Consider the following 19,485-nt stretch of genomic DNA (forward strand, 5'->3'; position numbering starts at 1 on the left):
AACACTCTCTTTCAGAAGAAAGGTCTCTTCCAAAGAAAGGTTCTTCCGAAAGAAGCCTGCAGTCTAGACATAGCCTCAGTATTAAGCTAGAACTCCATTTATTTCTCTATGCCCACAAATCACTTTAGATATCGGCAGCTACCTCTGACTTACCTTCAGTGGCCTTTGGGCCTCATCAGCAGCACACTCCAGCCGCCTCTTAGCTGTTTCCAGGGCATGTGTTTCTGTCAGCAAACACTCTAGCTCGTAGGTCAACTCTGACCTCCAAAAATCAATGTCAGAAAGTCTCTGTCCTAAGCTCCTTCCACTGGTGTCCTGCGTTTGCTGAGTCAGTTGGTCTTTATCTTGCATCAATCTCAAGGAATCAGCATTCAGACGGCCAGCCCAGTGCCGGGAGGACTCTGACCCCTTGAATTGAACTGTGTTTGCCTTGTACCAGTCACGGGGGGAGTAGCGAGCATATAAGGCAGACCGCACTGAGGGCAGTATAGTTGGTGGCCGCAAAGGGGCAGAGATTCGCATATTTCCTTGTTCATCAGAGTGGGTGGGGACTGCAGACACTCTGTAAAAGAGGCTGGGTCTCCATGAGTTGAGGTAGCGGTAACCTGGTAGGTAGTAAGACTGGTAGCTGTCCTGAGTGGTGCTGGTGGAGACTGGTTCAGGGAATAAGAAGCTCTTCTTAGGGCCACAATAGCTGGCTGTCTGAGTGGTTCCAAGGAACTCCATCCTGCTCCTTCCCACGTGCACCCAACCTTACTTTGTCTGTAGTCCAAACGTTGAAGCCTATGCAGCTTCAGAGCCCAGAGAGGGATGGTTGTATCTCCTGGCCACTGCACTTTATCCTCTGTGACTCGGTGATGTTGTCATAAAGCCTTAAGAGGACATCATTATCCACAAAGGATTCTCGAGTATGCTCAGGCTGACTTTGTTAAAACAAGCAAACAAACCTGCATGAAGAAGCAGGTTGCTGTGAAAGACTGCAGGGAATTGTTATTAACTGCATATGCTCTCAGTGCAAATGTGTGCTCAGGCTCCTGGGAACCTTTAGCTTACACCAGCCATGCTTAAGGGCAAAACAGTCTTTGGCATAATCACCCCTTGGCTGTGTCTAGACTGGCCAGTTTTTCCAGAAAATCAGCCGCTTTTCTGGAAAAACTTGCCAGCTGTCTACACTGGCCGCTTGAATTTCCACAAAAGCACTGACGATCTCCTGTAAGATTGTCAGTATTTTTGCGGAAATACTATGCTGCTCCCATTCGGGCAAAAGTTCTTTTGCGCAAAAGGGCCAGTGTAGACAGCCCAGATTTGTTTTCCGCAAAAAAGCCCCAATAGCGAAAATGGCAATCAGGGCTTTTTTGTGGAAAAGCGCGTCTAGATGGGCACAAAAACTTTTCCGTTAAAAGCATTTCCGGAAAATCATGCCAGTCTAGATGTAGCCCACATGTACAGTGAGTTATACAATGGATTTAGAGAACTGGTTAGGCGCAGACAAAGCAAAACTAAAACTTTGCCTCTGTGCCTTTACATGAGACTTCTTTTTCTACGGTAGAGATACCTCTTCCTGCCACCTTTTAACTATTTTATTCCCTCATTTTTACAAATGTTTAGCAATGTCCCATACTGGAAATGCATTTCCCCCTTTCTTCTCTCTATATTTTGTCTTCTGTCTTATCTCAATCTTTCTTAAATCCACTGCTTTGAGATCTCCATGGGTGGCTCATTCCCGTACAAGGAATTTTGCAGATAAACTTTTGTTTCAATAGATATATTTCCTTCTCTTAAACAATACTCCTTAAATTGCTGCAGATTGTTCAGAATTTAAATCCAGCAGTTTTGAAACAATTATAATCTTAGCTTTTTATCTACAGCATATGAAACTGTTTAATTTTCAATTTTGGAGAAATTTACTGTATATGAGCAATATTTACAGTGACACATTACTGTCAGGAAAACTAGAAAAACGCTATCAGTTAATTTGGGCTCAAAATTAGGAGAGAACATAAGAACATAAGAATGGCCATGGTTAGAGTCAGACCAAAGCTCCATCTAGCCCAGTATCCTGTCTCCCGACAGTGCCCAGTGCCAGATACCCCAGAGGGAATGAACAGAACAGGTAATCATCAAGTGATCCCTCCCCTGTCGCTCATTTCCAGCTTCTGAAAAACAGAGGCTAGGGACACCATTCCTACCCATCCTTGCTAATAGCCATTAATGGACATAACCACTATGAATTTATCTAGTTCTTTTCTGAACCCTGTTAAAGTCCTAGTCTTCACAACCTCCTCTGGCAAGGAGTTCCACAGGTTGACTTTACGCTGCATGAAGAAAAACTTCCTTTTGTTTTAAACCTGCTGTCTATTAATTGTATGTGGTGACCCCCCCGCCCCCCAGTTCTTTTATTGTGGGAATAAGTAAATAACTTTTCCTTATTCACTTTCTCCAAACCTGCCATGATTTTATAGACCTTTAATATATTCCTCCCTTAGTCTCCTCTTTTCTAAGCTTAAAAGTCCCAGTCTTTTTAATCTCTCCTCATATGGGAATCCATTCCAAACCCCTAATCATTTTTGTTGCCCTTTTCTGAAACATTTTCAATGCCAGATATCTTTTTTGAGATGAGGAAACCACATCTGTATGCAATATTCAAGATGTGGGTGTACCATGGATTTATATAGTGGCAATAAGCTATTTTCCATCTTATTCTCTTTCCTTTTTAATGGAAAAAGATACACCACAAGTTATCTTTCTCCATTCTGAAAACTGACCATTTATTCCTACCCTTTATTTCCTGTCTTTTAACCAGTTTATCAGTCCATGAGATGACCTTTCCTCTTATCCCACGACAACTTACTTAAGAGCCTTTGATGAGGGACCTTGTCAAAGGCTTTCTGGAAATCTAAGTACAGTTTGCCCACTGGATCCCCCTTGTCCATACACTTGTTTACTCCCTCAAAGAACTCAAGTAGATTAGTAAGACATGATTTCCCTTTACAGCAGTGTTTTCCAAATGGTGTTCCGTGGAACCCGGGATTCTGCGAAGTGACAATAAGGGTTCCGCGAGAAAATTCCACTACAATAACATTTTATTATTAAAAAAATAATAATTAATATTTAAGCATTTATGAATTTTATTGAAAACCATTTTCATGCTAAGTGGTGCTGTGTAATGCCAGCTTAGCCAGAGAGTGGGAACAATGATGTCACTACTCAGCACTGCGTGTGCAGTCACACACTTGTGTGATCGTCTATGATATACCACTTGATGAAGATATTCACAGTGACATTGTAGATCATCTTAACAATTTATACACAAGCATCATGAAGTATTTTCCAACCATAAATGACAACAATAACTGGATTTGAAATCCATTAAGCATAAGAGAAAAGCCAGTCAGTTTTTCTATGCAAGATTATGAAAACCTGATTGAAATTGCTTCAGATGGCCAATTAATACTAAAATTTAAAGAAGTTTCTCTGATTATATTTTGGGGTGGCTTATGTCAAGAATATTCAGATTTCTCAAGACGTGCAATTTGTCAGTTGTTACCCTTCGCCAGCACATACTTGTGCAAAACTGGGTTCTCGCATTATGCAGTGTAAAGGCTAGGACTCAGCTCGGGTCACATCCTGCCTTTATTAGTCAACCAGTACACCCCCGGTGATGCCCAAGTCCCCCAGCCCCATACTCTGCGACCGCCTGGGCAGGGACAATGAGTGGTGCCCTCTTGCACTTTCGAGGCAGGTAGGGGGGCTCAGGCCCACCCTCACTCCAAGCCCCAACCCAGGGCCCTAAGGACTGGGGTCAGCAACCCCGTCTGGTTGGTGGGGAAAGCTTCCTGCAGCTCACCAACCCACGGGCCCACGGTCCTATCCATTGGCCACGCCCTGGGTCGCTTCCTACTATCTCTCCAAGTTCCTGCTTCCTCCTTGCTTCTGCGTCCCTCTCTCGGCTGCGGCGGCACCTTTTAAACGTCCTGCTGTGCCTGCGCTGATTCTGCTGGGGCTGATGTCTGGTTCACGTCGGCCCCACCTCTGTCCTCCTTGGCTGCTGAGTACAGACATTGGGCAGCCGCCAAGCAAGTGCCGCAGAACCGCCCACGTGCCGGTAGTGGCTTTTCTCCCCAGCAAGCTGGGGACAGTGCCACAGGAGTGAGGGCTCCGCTGGGGGCCTCATCACACACACCCCCTTCTAAATGTCCTTCCTCCCTCCGGATCTCCCCTCCAGGCCGCGAAAAAAATCGGCATTACCGTGCGGCTTGCCGGGCGAGTGGAATACTTCAAACTGGTATGGCTGTAACAAGAGATACCATCTCATGATCTATGGATTGATGCTCTTCATAGAATTCATCCACTTCTGTGGGGCATGATTGGTTATGAGCCAGAAGGGATTTCCTAGGAGATAATATCTTAACGAGTCAATGGCCCACTTAACCGCAAGTGCTTCCTTCTCGATCATCGAGTAGTTTTGTTCTCACGGTCATAATTTCCTACTTAAATAAAGGATGGGATGTTAACCCCACCTCCTCCCCCCCAACTCCTGGGATAATACTGACTCCAACCCTACTTCTGACACATCTGTTTGTAAGAGGAAGGACTGGGAAAAGTCTGTCCGGATTAATATGAGTGGTTGGATTAAACAATCAGCACTCAGAATGCCTCCTCGCCCTGCAGGGTCCACAGGACCTTATTCGGTTTGGTATTTTTAGTCAAATCTGTCAAGGCTAGGCCCAGAAATTGGAGCACTTGTTTCTTAGTCTTTGGGTCTGGATAGTCCTTTACGGACTCTACTTTGTCTACGAACGGCCTCAGGGTTCCTCCTCCTACTGTGTAGCCCAGGTATGAGACCTCTTTCTGTCTGAATCAATATTTTCCCGGATTGGCGGCAAGCCCAGCCTTCTGTAAGGCAAGCAGAACCACTTCTATGTGTTTGAGATGGTCCTCCTATGACCTGCTATATATTATAATATCATCTATATAAGTGGCCACATAGGGTTGTTGATCTTTTAGGACCTTATCCATAAGTCTTTGGAACGTGGCCACTGCCCCATGGAGTCTGAACGGCATAGTCATGAATTGGTACAACCCCCATGGTGTGGGAAAGGCCTTTTTCCTTTTAGAGGCTGGCATCAAGGGGATTTGCCAATACCCCTTCGTTAGGTCCAAGGTAGAAATGAACCGGACCTGACCTAAACAGTTGAGGAGCTCATCGATCCGGGGCATCAAATAAGCGTCAAACCGAGAAATGGCGTTTACCTTCCAAAAGTCTATACAAAACCTCACGGCCCCATTGGGTTTGGGTATGAGTACAATCGGACTGTGCCATTTGCTATGGGACTCCTCAATCATCTCTAGTTGTAGCATGGCTTGTACCTCGGGTCTCACCATACCCACATTCTCCACCATGTGTAAAGGTTAGGACTCTGCTCAGGTCACATTCTGCCTTTATTAGTCAACCAGTACACCTCTGGTGTCGCCCAAATCCCCCAGCCCCTTACTCCGGGACCGCCTGGGCAGGGACAGTGAGTGGTGCACTCTTGCACTTTTGAGGCAGGTAGGCGCTCAGGCCCACCTTCACTCCGAGCCCCAACCCAGGGCCTTAAGGACTGGGGTCAGCGACCCCATCCGGTTAGTGGGGAAAGCTGCCTACAGCTCACCAACCCACGGGCCTATCCATTGGTCGTGCCCTGGATCGCTTTCTACCGACTCTCCAAGTTCCTGCTTCCTCCTCACTTCCGCAACCCTGCTTCCTCCTCGCTTCTGCATCCCTCTCTTGACCACGGTAATGTCTTTTAAGCGTCCCACCGCACCTGTGCCAATTCTGCTGGGGCTGACATCTGGTCCACGTCGGCCCCGCCTTCGTCCTCTTTGGCTGCTGAGCAGAGACGCTGGGGTCCGCCGGCGGCCACTGAGCAAACACCACAGAATCACCCCCATGCCGGGGGTGGCTTTTCTACCCAGCATGCCGGGGACGGTGCCATAGGAGCGCAGGCTCCGCTGAGGGCCTCGTCAAATGCAGCAACAAAAATGAAATACAGAAATCAACTGAATGCAGCGCCAGATATGCAAATCCAACTTTCCAGTATTAAACCAAATATAAAAAGAATTTGCCAAGAAAAACCATTCTTCACATTGAAAACTACCAATATAATGCATATTAGTTTTTTAGCTTTATTTTTTGTATACATTAAATGTGATTTTTGTTTTTAAATATGTGCAATTAAACTAAATGTTCATCTCATGACCTTGTTTAGCATTTGTTTATTACTATCCTTATTTATTTGTGGTCTACTTTTTCAGCTCCATATATTAGGCTGTTTTTAGGGGTTCTGCAAAAGTCTTTTGAGTTTAAAAGGGATCTGTGGCCAAATAAAATGGGAAACACTGCTTTACAGAAACCATATTGACTTTTCTCCCAACAAATTATGTTGATATATGTGTCTAACAATTGTATTCTTTAATATAGTTTTAGCTAATTTGCCCGGTACTGATGTTAGCCTTACTTGTCTGTAATTGCCAGGATCACCCCTAAAAAGTCTTTTACATATTGGTGTCATGTTAGTTATCTTCCCGTCATTAGGTACAGAAGATGATTTGAAGGATAGGTTACAAACCACAGCTTTGGTTTCTCTCTCTCTCTCTTTTTAAGATTACTTCTTAATTTCCTTGCAATGTTAGAAACACCCATTCTGCAACAGAGGGTTAGCAAACTAGACCCAGAGAATGAAGCTATATCGATTTCACTGGAAGTTGGATTGAACATTTTATGCAGAAAGGGCTTGATTCTGCAAATGCAGAAGTAACTTTGCTCCTATGAGTACCTTAATGAACTACCACATTGCAGCTACTCATTATTATAAAATTATTCATGTGCATCATTGATTGAAAGTTAGTGGCAAAATTCATTATTGACTTCAATCCCAGCCTAACACTGCATAGCCTATTCCAGTGGTCCCCAATGTGGTGCCCGCGGGCACCATGGCGCCCGCCGGGCCATTTATGTGCACCCGCGGAGCAATCTGGGCTGGCCCCGCCCCCGGGCGTGCGGCAGGGGCCAGCCCCGGATGCATGGGCGGCCCCTAACCTGGGGTTGCAGCACATGCCGGTGCCGGCCCTGGACATGCGGCGCATGCTTGGCCCCGCCCCCAAGCACATGGCCCGTGAGCATCCCCGTCCCCGTATGCGCGGCGCATGAGCGGCCCCGTCCCCAGGCACCCAGCATCCCCAAAACGTTGGGGACCACTGGCCTATTCCCAGCCAAGGTGCACCTCTGAAGTGCTACTACTGCTATTTTTGAAATACCTATTTCAAAATAAGCATTATTCCTCATGGAAAGCAGGAGTTGTTATTTCAAAATAATGGGCTTAGTAGTGTGGACGCTCCACTTGTTATTTCAAAATAAGTGGGAAAATGTAAAAAACAATGAATGGTCTTGCAGGACCTTAGAGACTAACAAAAAATGTAGATAGTATCATGAGCTTTTGTGGGCACAACCCACTTCTCAAAATAACATGCATAGTGAGAAAATGACATTTTTAACAAAATACAATAGTGATATCCAGGTAGATAAAGTGGGTTGTGCCCATGAAAGGTCATGACACTATCTAAAATGTTTTGTTAGTTTTTAAGGTGCTACGGGACTATTCATTGTTTTTTAAGTTTTTATAACTGTGTATTCATGGTTGAGCGAGTCTCAGCGGAATTAAGAAGCTTTCCCTTGAAATTCCAACATCATCTTAGAACTGACATTTCATTGATGTTTACAGGGTTGCCAGAGACAACCAAATAGAATGCAAGGCACGGCTTTCTCAAATTCTTAGTTCCTCGGTAACTGTCAGGTAAGTACTGTGCTCTAAAAAGTCTATTATGATATCTTTCAATTATGAACTAAATAAAATAATGCTGAAAATTCTTTGAACATCCATAGTGAGGAAATGACATTTTTAGCACTATACATTAGTGCTATCCAGGTAGGTAAAGTAGAAAGTTTGATCACGTGACACATCACAAATACAAGTTACCAAAAGCCAAAGGGTCAGGCAAATAAAGGAATTTGGAAATAAGCCTTACTTCATTTTACGTGTCTTAAACTGACTTAACTGGAAACTTTTATGACAAAAATAGATGGGAAGTGTAGTGCTTCGTTTTCTCCAGCTGGCACTTTATACAGGGGAACATAGGTGTAAGTATTGAAATACTTACATACCTTGATGTGAAGAACACTGCACCATTTCACTTGGATGCAGAAGGAAGTTAAGCAGATCAAAAAGGCCCAAAGTAACCTTCTGAGGAAGCATGGGGGGGGGGGCAGAGTGGGTGGAGGAGCAACTGGAGAAAGGAAAAATCATGATGGGTCTTAAGGTGTTTTCTCTGCATCCTCTCCTGCAAGATCATGTGCAGAACTACAGGAAAGGAGGGCAGTGTAGCATGCAGATAGTAAATAGATGTGAGTATGATCAGAAGGAATGTGTCCCTTACAGTAAGATGAAAGCTTCAGAGGGGTAGCATAGTTAGTCTGTCACTAAAATTTTTTTAAAAACAATGAATAGTTTAGTAGCACCTTAAAGACTAAAAAAACATGTAGATGGTATCATGAGCTTTCATGAGTACAACCCACTTCTTCAGATGACTGAAGTATTAAAAGTCATGCCTCTAGCTTTCATCCCAGACACATTTCTCAATCTATTGTTTACAGCCAAACCCTAAGATACAACCGTATTTGCTCCAATCCCACAGACAGACACAAATACCTACAGGATCTTTATAGAGCAGTATTTCCCGACCAGGGTTCCACGGAACCCTGGGGTTCCGCAGAGCATCGTCAGGGGTTCTGCGAGAAATCATGGAATAAATAAATAAATAAACATTTCTTACAATGTAAGCTGACATATATATAACAGCTCTTTACAAATACATTTTCTTGACAATAATTTAGAAGTAATTGAATTGCGCTCCCCGCTGTCAACGTTTTCTGGCCAAGCAAATGTTTACATAAGTAGTGATTCCTCGGAATCTGAAAAATTATTTTAGGGGTTCCTCCATGGGAAAAAGGTTGAGAATCACTGATATAGAGCATTCTTAAAACTGAAATACCCACCCAGAGAAGTGAAAAAACAGATTGGCAGAGCCAAAAAGTACCCAGACATGAACTACTTCAAGACAGGCCAAGAAGAGAAAACAACAGAATTCCACTTGTCATCACCCACAGCCCACAACTTAAACCCCTCCAACACATTATCAACAATCTACAACCTATCCTGGAAAATGACCCCTCACTCTCACAAGCCTTGGGGGAAAGGCCAGTCCTTGCCTACAGACAACCCCCCAACCTCAAACAAATTATTTCCAGTAACCACGCAGCACACTTCCATCATAAACATGCAGGAACCCACCCCTGCAATCAGCCCCAGTGCCAACTCTGCCCACACATACACACCAGCGATGTCATCACTGGACCCAACAACATCAGCCAGCACATTAGGGGCTCATTTAACTGCACAACCACTAATGTGATCTATGCCATCAAATGCCTGCAATGCCCCCACTGCCATGTATATTGGCCAAGCTGGACAGTCTCTACAGGAAAGAATTAATGGACACAGATCAGATACCTGAAAAGGCAACACACAGAAACCTGTTGAAGAACACTTTAACCTGTCCGGGCACTCATTAATGCAGGGCTACTCAACTTTGGAAGCCCCAGGAACCACAATGATACTCTAAGCACATGCTGAGGGCTGCAACTTAATTGTGGTTGCATATACATGCAAATATATGTGCATCTATATGCAAATAGCTTTTTTCACACTGATGTGCATGAATACAAAGATTAAGGCAAGACTACACAGCACACAGGCCCCATTTAAGTCAGTTCTGCTGATATTAATAACATGTAATATTTACCCAATTTCCACCATATGACAGCACTTTTTTATGCTGTGTCTAGACTACATCCCTCTGTCGATGTGTAAATGAGGCACTTCGAAAGTGCAAATGAAGCGGGGATTTAAATATCCCGTGCTTCATTTGCATAATCGCGTCATGGTGCTCTTCCGAAAAAGCGCCATTTCAAAAGTAAAACCCCCATCTTAGACATGGTTCTTTCGAAAATGGCAGGCTTTTTTGAAAGATCCTGTAAACCTCATTTTCAAAAGAACCGCATCTAGACTGCAGTTTTACTTTCAAAATGATGCTTTTTTGAAAGAATGCCAGGATGCAATTATGCAAATGAAGTGTGGGATCTTTAAATCCCTGCTTCATTTGCCCTTGCGAAGTGCCTCATTTACATCCTTCTGTTGACAGAGGGATGTAGTCTAGACACATCACCAATGAGCAATGGCAGTCCAGGAATTTAACTGGTCCAGAAAGCCATTATATTGACAACTTTTTTGTTTTGGCTCCCACCCGTGGGCCTCATGTTGAGCCCCATGTAAATCCAAACTGCACCGTGGGCTGCAAAAAAACGGGCTGTGGGCTGCATGCAGCCTGTGAGCCACGTGTTGAATAGCCCTGCATTAATAGATCTCCAAGTCACCATGTTGTTTCAGGCCAATTGCACAAGCCAAATACACAGGGAATGGTTGGAACTTAACTTCTTTTACAAGTTTGATTCTTATCAGAATGGAATGAACAGGGATATTTGCTGGCTTGCACACTGCCTTCCACATCCTATTGACTTAGCCAACCAACCAAACAATGGGGGCACTAATTGTTCTTAGCCTCCTGTAACTTGAACAATCTATTCACCGTCTTTTTTCCCCCTCCTTTTCCCTTATTTATTCTTGGATCTGGACTTTTAATACTCCGGTTATCTGGAGAAATGTGGGTTGTGTCCACGAAAGCTCATGACACCATCTACAAGTTTTGTTAATCTTTAAGGTGCTACTAGCCTTTTAGTTGTTTTTTAAGTAAGCTGAAAGTAGGGAAAGACCCTGGCTGGGTCCATGTAAATACAGTTTGCTCCTGCTTCTTTAGGTGTATTAAATATTCAGCTGATGGAGTGGTGTTTTACTCATTGTAAACAACTTGGCTGGTGTTGGGTCACAAATTGTGCTAACTCTAAATGCAGGAATTGTGAAATATGGTCACCAATGCTTGCAGTTATTGTGGGTATATAAAAAAAGTCAGTCTGTGTTTAATCCAGTTCAAAAGGAGAGTGACACTGTCAGTGTAAAACAGCGGCTCCATGGACAGAGGCTATTTGCATATATTTGCATATATATTTGCATGTGTATGCAACCACGCTTAAGTTGCAGCCCTCTGCATGTTCTGTGAGTATCATTGTGGCTCCTGGGGCTTCCAAAGTTGAGTAGCCCTGCATTAAAGAGTGCCCGGACAGGTTAAAGTCAGTCTGTATTTAATCCAGTTCAAAAGGAGAGCTCTGTGAGGGTAAGTGGGGGTGGGAAGATAGGACTCTCAATCACCAGGTTCCATGCTTTCCAGCTGTAAGATTGGTTCAATCTGTTTTTCCCCACTGTTTCAATGACAGTGCCAAAAAGGCTCTATAAGGAGTCTCTTTTATTATTTTAACTGTACACCAGTGTACGCTAAAATGTGTTGTGGTTGGACTGTGCTTTGGGCCAAGAGTTGAAATCACTGAGACTGGAAATCAATAGGTTTTGCCCAGGGCCAATCCACCACAAGCCAGTGGAAGCAGTGAACGGCTGGCCAGTGGGGCACTGAGAGCTGCAGTGAGTGAGTAGGCCAGTGGTAGCAGCGAGCAGCTGACAGGTGGTGTTACCCGCACAAATTTCTCTATCCCTTCCACATTTTAGGGTCACATGTCTTTACCCAGTTCCTAGGGCTCAAGGTGCAACCCTGTGAATTTACACACCTATCCTTACCCAATTCCTAGGCATAACTTCCTGCGAGTTTGCAAGATCGTTTGCCACTGAAAAAGCCTTACACAGTAATATTCTTATTCTCTATTTATTGACAATTCCCAAGCCAGCAGAATACACATGCTAAGCGCACCCAAAGTCACACTCACCAATCCTGATTAAGGCAGGCAGACTTACCCTGTTGGCCAGGCAAGGTCAGTCTCTGGATCTTAGCTGCTGCACATCACGGTCGTGCAGAGGAGTCCTGGCCGCTCTGGTCTTAAGCTGTGTCTTGAAGGTGAGTTCCTCCAGGTCTTCCTTCCCTCTTCATGGTCTTTCTTTCTTTCTTTCTTTTGCTTTTTCCTTCTTTTCTTTTTCTTCTTTCACTTTTGCTTGCTTGTCTCATTCTTGGGCCCCAGTTTATATAGCAAAACTTGAGTCCTACTTAACTATACCTTAGCCAATTATTTTAATATAATTTTACTAACCAATCATAACACACTGTAACAGAATTACCTAACCAGTCACACCCCACCACCTTAGTTGATTTACACCTAGCAAAACTAATTATACAGCAGACAGAAACAGTTACAAACCAGACAGAGATCACACAAACAAACAATAGAACAGAGAGGACAATAATCATAGAATGAGGATTCCACAACTATTGATAAGCAGTTTCTTGCCAGACAAAATGCCATTAGCTAATTACTTTTTCTTTACCCATTTTGATATCTGTTTCTTTATCTGGTGACAGGGGTGGAGCATTAGGACAGGACAGGACCCCTTCTCATAGCCTAGTGTGACACTATTTTAATGCAATTTAGATGGAATGTGAGTATGTGACTCCAGGCTTTATAGTCATAGAATCATAGAATCATAGAACTGGAAGAGACCTCAGAAGGTCATCAAGTCCAGCCCCCTGCTCTAGGCAGGACCAATTCCAACTAAATCAACCTGGCCAGGGCTTTGTCAAGCCGAGACTTAAACACCTCTAGGGATGGAGACTCCACTACTTCCCTAGGTAACCCATCCCAGTGCTTCACCACCCTCCTAGTGAAATAGTTTTTCCTAATATCCAACCTGGACCTCTCCTACCACAACTTGAGACCATTGCTCCTTGTTCTACCATCTGTCACTACTGAGAACAGCCTCTCTCCGTTCTCCTTGGAACCTCCCTTCAGGAAGTTGAAGGCTGCTATCAAATCCCCCCTCACTCTTCGCTTCTGCAGACTAAACAGACCCAAGTCCCTCAGCCTCTCCTCATAAGTCATATGCTCCAGCCCCCTAATCATTTTGGTTGCCCTCCGCTGGACCCTCTCCAATGCGTCCACATCCTTTTTGTAGTGAGGGGCCCAGAACTGGACACAATACTCCAGATGTGGCCTCACCAAAGCCGAATAAAGGGGAATAATGACATCTCTGGATCTGCTGGCAATGCTCCTCTTAATGCAACCTAATATGCCATTAGCCTTCTTGGCTACAAGGGCACACAGTTGACTCATATCCAGCTTCTCATCCACTACAATCCCCAGGTCCTTTTCTGCAGAACTGCTACTTAGCCAGTCGGTCCCCAGCCTGTAACTATGCTTGGGATTCTTCTGTCCCAAGTGCAGGACTCTGCACTTGTCCTTGTTGAACCTCATCAGATTTCTTTTGGCCCAATTCTCCAATTTGTCTAAGTCATTCTGGACCCTATCTCTGCCCTTCAGCGTATCTACCTCTCCCCCCAGCTTAGTGTCATCCGCAAACTTGCTGAGGGTGCAATCCATCCCCTCATCCAGATCATTAATAAAGATATTGAACAAAACTGGTCCTAGAACTGAACCTTGGGGCACTCCGCTAGAAACTGACCACCATCCTGACATCAAGCCATTGATCACTACCCACTGGGCCCGGCCTTCTAGTCATCTTTCTATCCATCTTACCGTCCATTTATCCAATCCACATTCCCTTAACTTGCTGGCAAGAATATTGTGGGAGACCGTATCAAAAGCCTTGCTAAAGTCAAGGTATATAACATCCACTGACTTCCCCATGTCCACCGAGCCAGTTATCTCATCATAGAAGCTAATCAGATTGGTCAGGCACGACTTGCCCTTTGTGACTCCATGCTGACTATTCCTAATCACTTTCCTCTCATCCAAGTGCCTCAAAATGGATTCCTTAAGGATCCCTTCCATGATTTTTCCAGTTACCGAGGTAAGACTGACCGGCCTATAGTTCCCTGGATCATCCTTCTTCCCTTTTTTGAAGATGGGCACTACATTTGCCTTTTTCCAGTCATCCGGGATTTTTCCCGATCTCCACGACTTTTCAAAGATAATAGCCAAAGGCTCCTCAATGACATTTGCCAACTCCCTCAGTACCCTCGGATGCACTAAGTCTGGACCCATGGATTTATGTACGTTTAGCTTTTCTAAATAGTTCCTAACCTGTTCTTTACCCACCACGGGCTGTCCATCTTCATCCCAACTTGCATTACTTAGCGCAGTAGTCCAGGAGCCGACCTTGTCCGTGGTTACAGAGGCAAAGAAAGCATTGAGTACTTCAGCTTTCCCCACATCATCTGTCACTAGGGGTATGTCTACACTACCACCCTAGTTCGAACTAGGGTGGTAATGTAGGCAACTGGAGTTGCAAATGAAGCCTGGGATTTGAATTTCCCGGGCTTCATTTGCATAAAGCTGGGCGCCGCCATTTTTAAATGTCCACTAGTGCGGACTCCATGCTACACGCGGCATGGACTAGGTAGTTCGGACTAGGCTTCCTAGTCCAAACTACCGTTACTCCTCATGAAATGAGTCCGCACTAGCGGACATTTAAAGATGGCGGTGCCCGGCTTTATGCAAATTAAGCCCGGGAAATTCAAATCCCGGGCTTCATTTGCAACTCCAGTTGCCTACATTACCACCCTAGTTCCAACTAGGGTGGTAGTGTAGACATCCCCTAGGTTACCTCCTTCATCCATTAGAGGCCGCACACCCTCTCTGATCACCTTCTTCTTGTTAACATGCCTGTAGAAACCTTTCTTGTTATCCTTCACATCCTTAGCCAGTCGCAATTCCATTTGCACTTTCGCCTTCCTGATAACCCCCCGGCATTCTCGAGCTATACCTTTAAACTCCTCCCTGGTCATTTGTCCAAGTTTCCACTTTTTGTAAGCTTCGTTTTTGTGCTTAAGTTCACCAAGGATTTCCCCTGTAAGCCAATCCGGTCTCCTACCATGTTTGCCTCTCTTGCTACGCGTCGGGATGATTTCTTTCTGTGCCTTCAATAAGGCTTCTTTAAAATACTGCCAGCTGTCCTGGACTTCTTTCCCCTTCATGTTAACATCCCAGGGGATCTCTGAGAGAGTCAAAATCTGCTTTTTTGAAGTCCAAGGTGTGTATTTTACTACTCTCTTTTCTTCCTTTGGTCAGGATCCTGAAATCTACCATCTCATGATCACTGCTTCCCAGGTTGTCTCCCACCTCCACTTCCGCTATTAGTTCCTCCCTGTTTGTGAGCAGAAGGTCAAGCTGCGCACAGCCCCTGGTCGGATCCTTCAGCACTTGTGTTAAGAAGTTATCCCCAACATTGTCCAAAAACTTCCTGGATTGCCTGTGTACTGCCGTATTGGTTTCCCAACTGATGTCAGGGTGATTAAAGTCCCCCACGAGAACCAGGGCCTGCGATCTGGAAGCTTCGCTCAGTTGTCCGAAGAAAGCCTCATCTACCTCATCCACCTGATTCGGTGGCCCGTAGCAGACACCAACCACAACATCACTGCTGTTGTTTGCTCCTTTAAACTTAACCCATAGACTTTCAACAGGTTTTTCTCCCTCTTTATACTGGAGTTCAGAGCAATCGTAGTGCTCTCTTACATATAGTGCAACTCCTCCTCCTTTTCTCCCCTGCCTGTTGTTCCTGAACAATCTATACCCTTCCATGACAGCGCTCCAGTCATGCGAGTCATCCCACCAAGTCTCTGTTATCCCATTTAAATTATATTTCTTGGTCTGGGCCAGGGCCTCCAGTTCTTCCTGTTTGTTGCCCAGGCTTCTTGCATTAGTGTACAAACACTTCGGGTAACTAGTTGATTGTCCTATCTTCTCCATTCGAAACATGGGTCCTCCTTTTTTGCCCTTTCCTCTCCGCATTTCTTCCCGGTATCCAACTTTCCCACTCCCCTCAGGGTTTTGGTCACCGTCCCCCAACGAACCTAGTTTAAAGCCCTCCTCACTAGGTTTGGAAGCCTGCCCACAAAGATGCTCCTTCCTCTCTTCGTTAGGTGGATCCCATCTCTTCCTAACAATCCTTGTGCCCGGAACAGAGTCCCATGGTTGAAGAAACCAAAGCCCTCTCTGCGACACCATCTGCACAACCACACATTTATGTCCTCAATTCTACGATCCCTGCCCAGTCCTTTCCCTTCAACAGGGAGGATGGACGAGAACACCACTTGCGCTCCGAATTATTGGATCCTTCTTCCCAGTGCTACATAATCCGCAGTAACCCGCTCAAGGTCATTCTTGGCCATATCATTAGTTCCCACGTGGAGAAGCAGGAAGGGGTAGCGATCTGAAGGTTTGATCAGCTTGGTAAGCCTCTCAGTGACATCCTGAATGCAAGCTCCCGGTATAGCTAATGGCTGCTGCTCTTCAGTCTGGCTGCAGAGGAACACTTTAGTTTAGACCTTCCAATATGGCTACAGAAAAACCATATTGTTACAGTGGATGGTGAGTGATCAGCAGAGTAAGATGCTTCTTTACCCCTCTCCCCCACTCAAAATGGGAGGTGAACTCTGCAGATGCACCTCTGAACTCTGGAACTGCCTTGATCAAGGACAGTAACTGTGAGTGGGGTGCAGAAGAAACCTGGGCGTGCAAAGGAGACATTTAGGTTGCTGGACATAAGAACCTGAGAGGAAAAGGATGTTGTCTAACCTACTTGGGGTGGGACTTTTACTTGGGTGTTTTCCCAAATTAATGCCGCGCTACTTCCCACCCGTTTATTAAAAGTTTCTTTTCTACATTCATACTCTGTGCTTGCAAATGGGGAAGCATTGCCTCTTGGAGGCAGCCATGGGTGGTGTGTGAATTTTCCAGGTTACTGGGTGGAGGCTTGAATCAGTTCGGTATTGGATGGACGGAAAGGAACATCCAGATTTTAAACCTGGCTCTGGATGCTGCTAACTACCTTGAAAAGGGGTTACAAAGAGCATAACTGGGGGGACATGGATGGCACATTTCCCTTATCTCTCTATCTCTCTATCTATATTTTTGCATCAGTCTGTCTGTAAGTTTGTCTCTGTGCATGTGTGAATCTATTTGTTCAAGAACTCTTCCTAGGACCACCAAATTTGGTATGCAACTTATTGTTACTCTAACTAAAACCAAGGTCAGGGTTTGGTTGTGCCTGGAAAAAGGGAAGTGCCAGGAACGGGAATGTATTCAATAACATAGAAAGTGAGGGAGCAGAGGGTCATGAAACGGAGGGGCACAGAGAAAAAAGAACGGCCATATAGGGTCAGATCAAAGGTACATCTAGCCCCGTATCCTGTCTTTGAAGGGGAAATCTCGCTCCCCTGGGGTACAGAGCCCCCAGAAGGGTCCGAGGCCGGAGGTCAAATCAGTGAGGCAGGAGAGAAACCTAGAAGAGAAAACTTTATGATGCATGCATGCAGGCTGTCACATCCAAGAGTGAAAGCAGCAGCCCTGACAGACAGATTCAGGGAGTCTTTATACAGTATGATCAGATAGCTCAGTTGTGGATTGTTTTTCTTTAACATATCAAAGTCTCAGCAGAAGTACTCTGAGACTTCTGTTCACCCCAGGAGTGCTAGAAGTAAGTTTTACAAAACAAAGGCACATGAGAATGTGGAGTGAGTGGTCTTACAAGGCAACCTGTGACAAAGATAAGAGTTTACATGATAATTTGTGACAGACTAGGAGTATCCATGAATTTGAGATAGTTATTTGTAAGGGTCTTTGATTAGAGTTAATTTGATTTCACTCTGATACAGGGAGAGAAATCTGGAAAACTTTTTAACCCTTACAGCAGTTTTCTTTCAGAGAGTTTTGATTTCTGCACAGTCCCCCCTTTGACACAATTGGAGTTATTTGATTTTCCCCACATCTTCCAACAGTGGATAATACCAGATTCCCGCAAGAGAGTGAATAGAGCAGGGAATCAAGCAATCCTTCTCCTGTCACCCATTCCCAGCCTCTGACAGAGGTTAGGAATACCATTCCTACCAATCCTGGCTAATAGCCATTGACATAACTGTCACCAGTTTATCTAGTTTTTTCTTGAACCCTGTTAAACTCCGTCTTCACAACCTCCTCTGGCAATGAGTTCCACAGGTTGACTGTGCGCTGTGTGAAGAAATACTTCCTTTTGTTTGTTTTAAACTAGCTATCTATCAATTTCATTTGATGACTCCTAGTTCTTATATTGTGGGAATAAGTAACTTTTCCTTATTCACTTTTTCCATGCCAGTCATGGCTTTACAGACCTCTATCATATCCCCCTTAGTCTCTTCTTTTCTAAACTGAATAGTTCAAATCTTTTTAATCTCTCTTCATATGGGACCTGTTCCAAACCCCTAATTATTTTATTGCCTTTTTCTGAGCTTTTTCCAATGCCAATATATCTTTTTTAGATGAGGCGACCACATCTGTACATAGTATTCAAGATGTAGGCGTACCATGGTTTTATATAGAGGTAATAAGATGCTCTCTGTCTTATTCTCTATCTTTTTTAAAATGATTCCTAACATTCTGTTTACTTTTTTGACTGCTGCTGCACATTGAGTGGATGTTTTCAGAGAACTATCCACAATGACTCCAAGATCTCTCTCTTGAGTACTGTGGCAGGGTCAGGCCAGGGAGCTGCTACAGAGAAAAGGCAGCCCAAAAGGGTAAAAACCCCATGTGCGGAAAAAGCAGAGAACTGCAGCCCAATTAGATGCAGCAGGGAGGGAGCTGGCTCAAGTAGATTGGGGCCAGCTGACTTCTCTGCTGGCTGACTGAGGGCCTTTAAAAGCCTCAGCAGCTGGAGTAGAGTGTGAGAGGATGAGAGGAAAGACAAAGAGGAAGAAACTGGAGACAACAATGTGGAGTAGCACTAGGTAAAGGCAGCTAGGGAGGGAGTCTGAGGGCAGGTGGCCAGGCTCCCTACCATTGAGATCTGCTGCAAAACCCCAACCTCTGGGGCTAGGAGGAAAAGGCCTACCCAGTGGTGGCTTGGAGAAGAGGGGCCCTTGCCACTTGTGGTGTCAGGGGTGAGATTCGTGGCTGTGAGGCCTCACAGCAACCCTAAATCTAGCCAAGTTGACCCCTCTTAAAGGAGAAGCTCCTATGGAGGACCTGGTAAAAGCACTGGTGCAGGCCACTGCTGCTCAACAGGAGGCTACTCAGGTGCAAGTGGCCGCCCAGCAGGAGTCAGCGTGGCTCCATCAAGAAACCAACCAGTTGTTGATGAGCCATGTAGCCCATGACAGGGCCATCCTGCAGGAGGTGGTGAACCAGCTGAAAGCCCTGATGGTCCAGGTACTTGATCAAGATGGGGCCTGACCCTTATGGGCCAATTTCTACTTATAAAAGATGATGATGATTATGTTGAGGCCTATCTGTTGGCCTTCAAAAGGACAGCTTTGCGGGAGGCTTGGCCTCACGCTCGGTGG

General features: G+C 45.0%; 1 protein-coding gene across 1 annotated transcript in view; it reads right to left on the reverse strand.

Moving 5' to 3' along the window:
* TEKT5 (tektin 5) overlaps positions 1–917 on the reverse strand; it is a 56,285-nt gene extending 55,368 nt beyond the window's left edge. Inside the window, exon 1 of the mRNA XM_006120648.4 lies at positions 154–917. Within this exon, the coding sequence (XP_006120710.1) occupies positions 154–726 (573 nt within the window). The 5' untranslated portion in view covers positions 727–917. The remainder of the gene's footprint in view (positions 1–153) is intronic.
* Positions 918–19,485: the final 18,568 nt, after the last annotated feature.

The sequence above is a fragment of the Pelodiscus sinensis genome, chromosome 16 (assembly GCF_049634645.1).
Source record: "Pelodiscus sinensis isolate JC-2024 chromosome 16, ASM4963464v1, whole genome shotgun sequence".
Taxonomy (NCBI): domain Eukaryota; kingdom Metazoa; phylum Chordata; order Testudines; family Trionychidae; genus Pelodiscus; species Pelodiscus sinensis.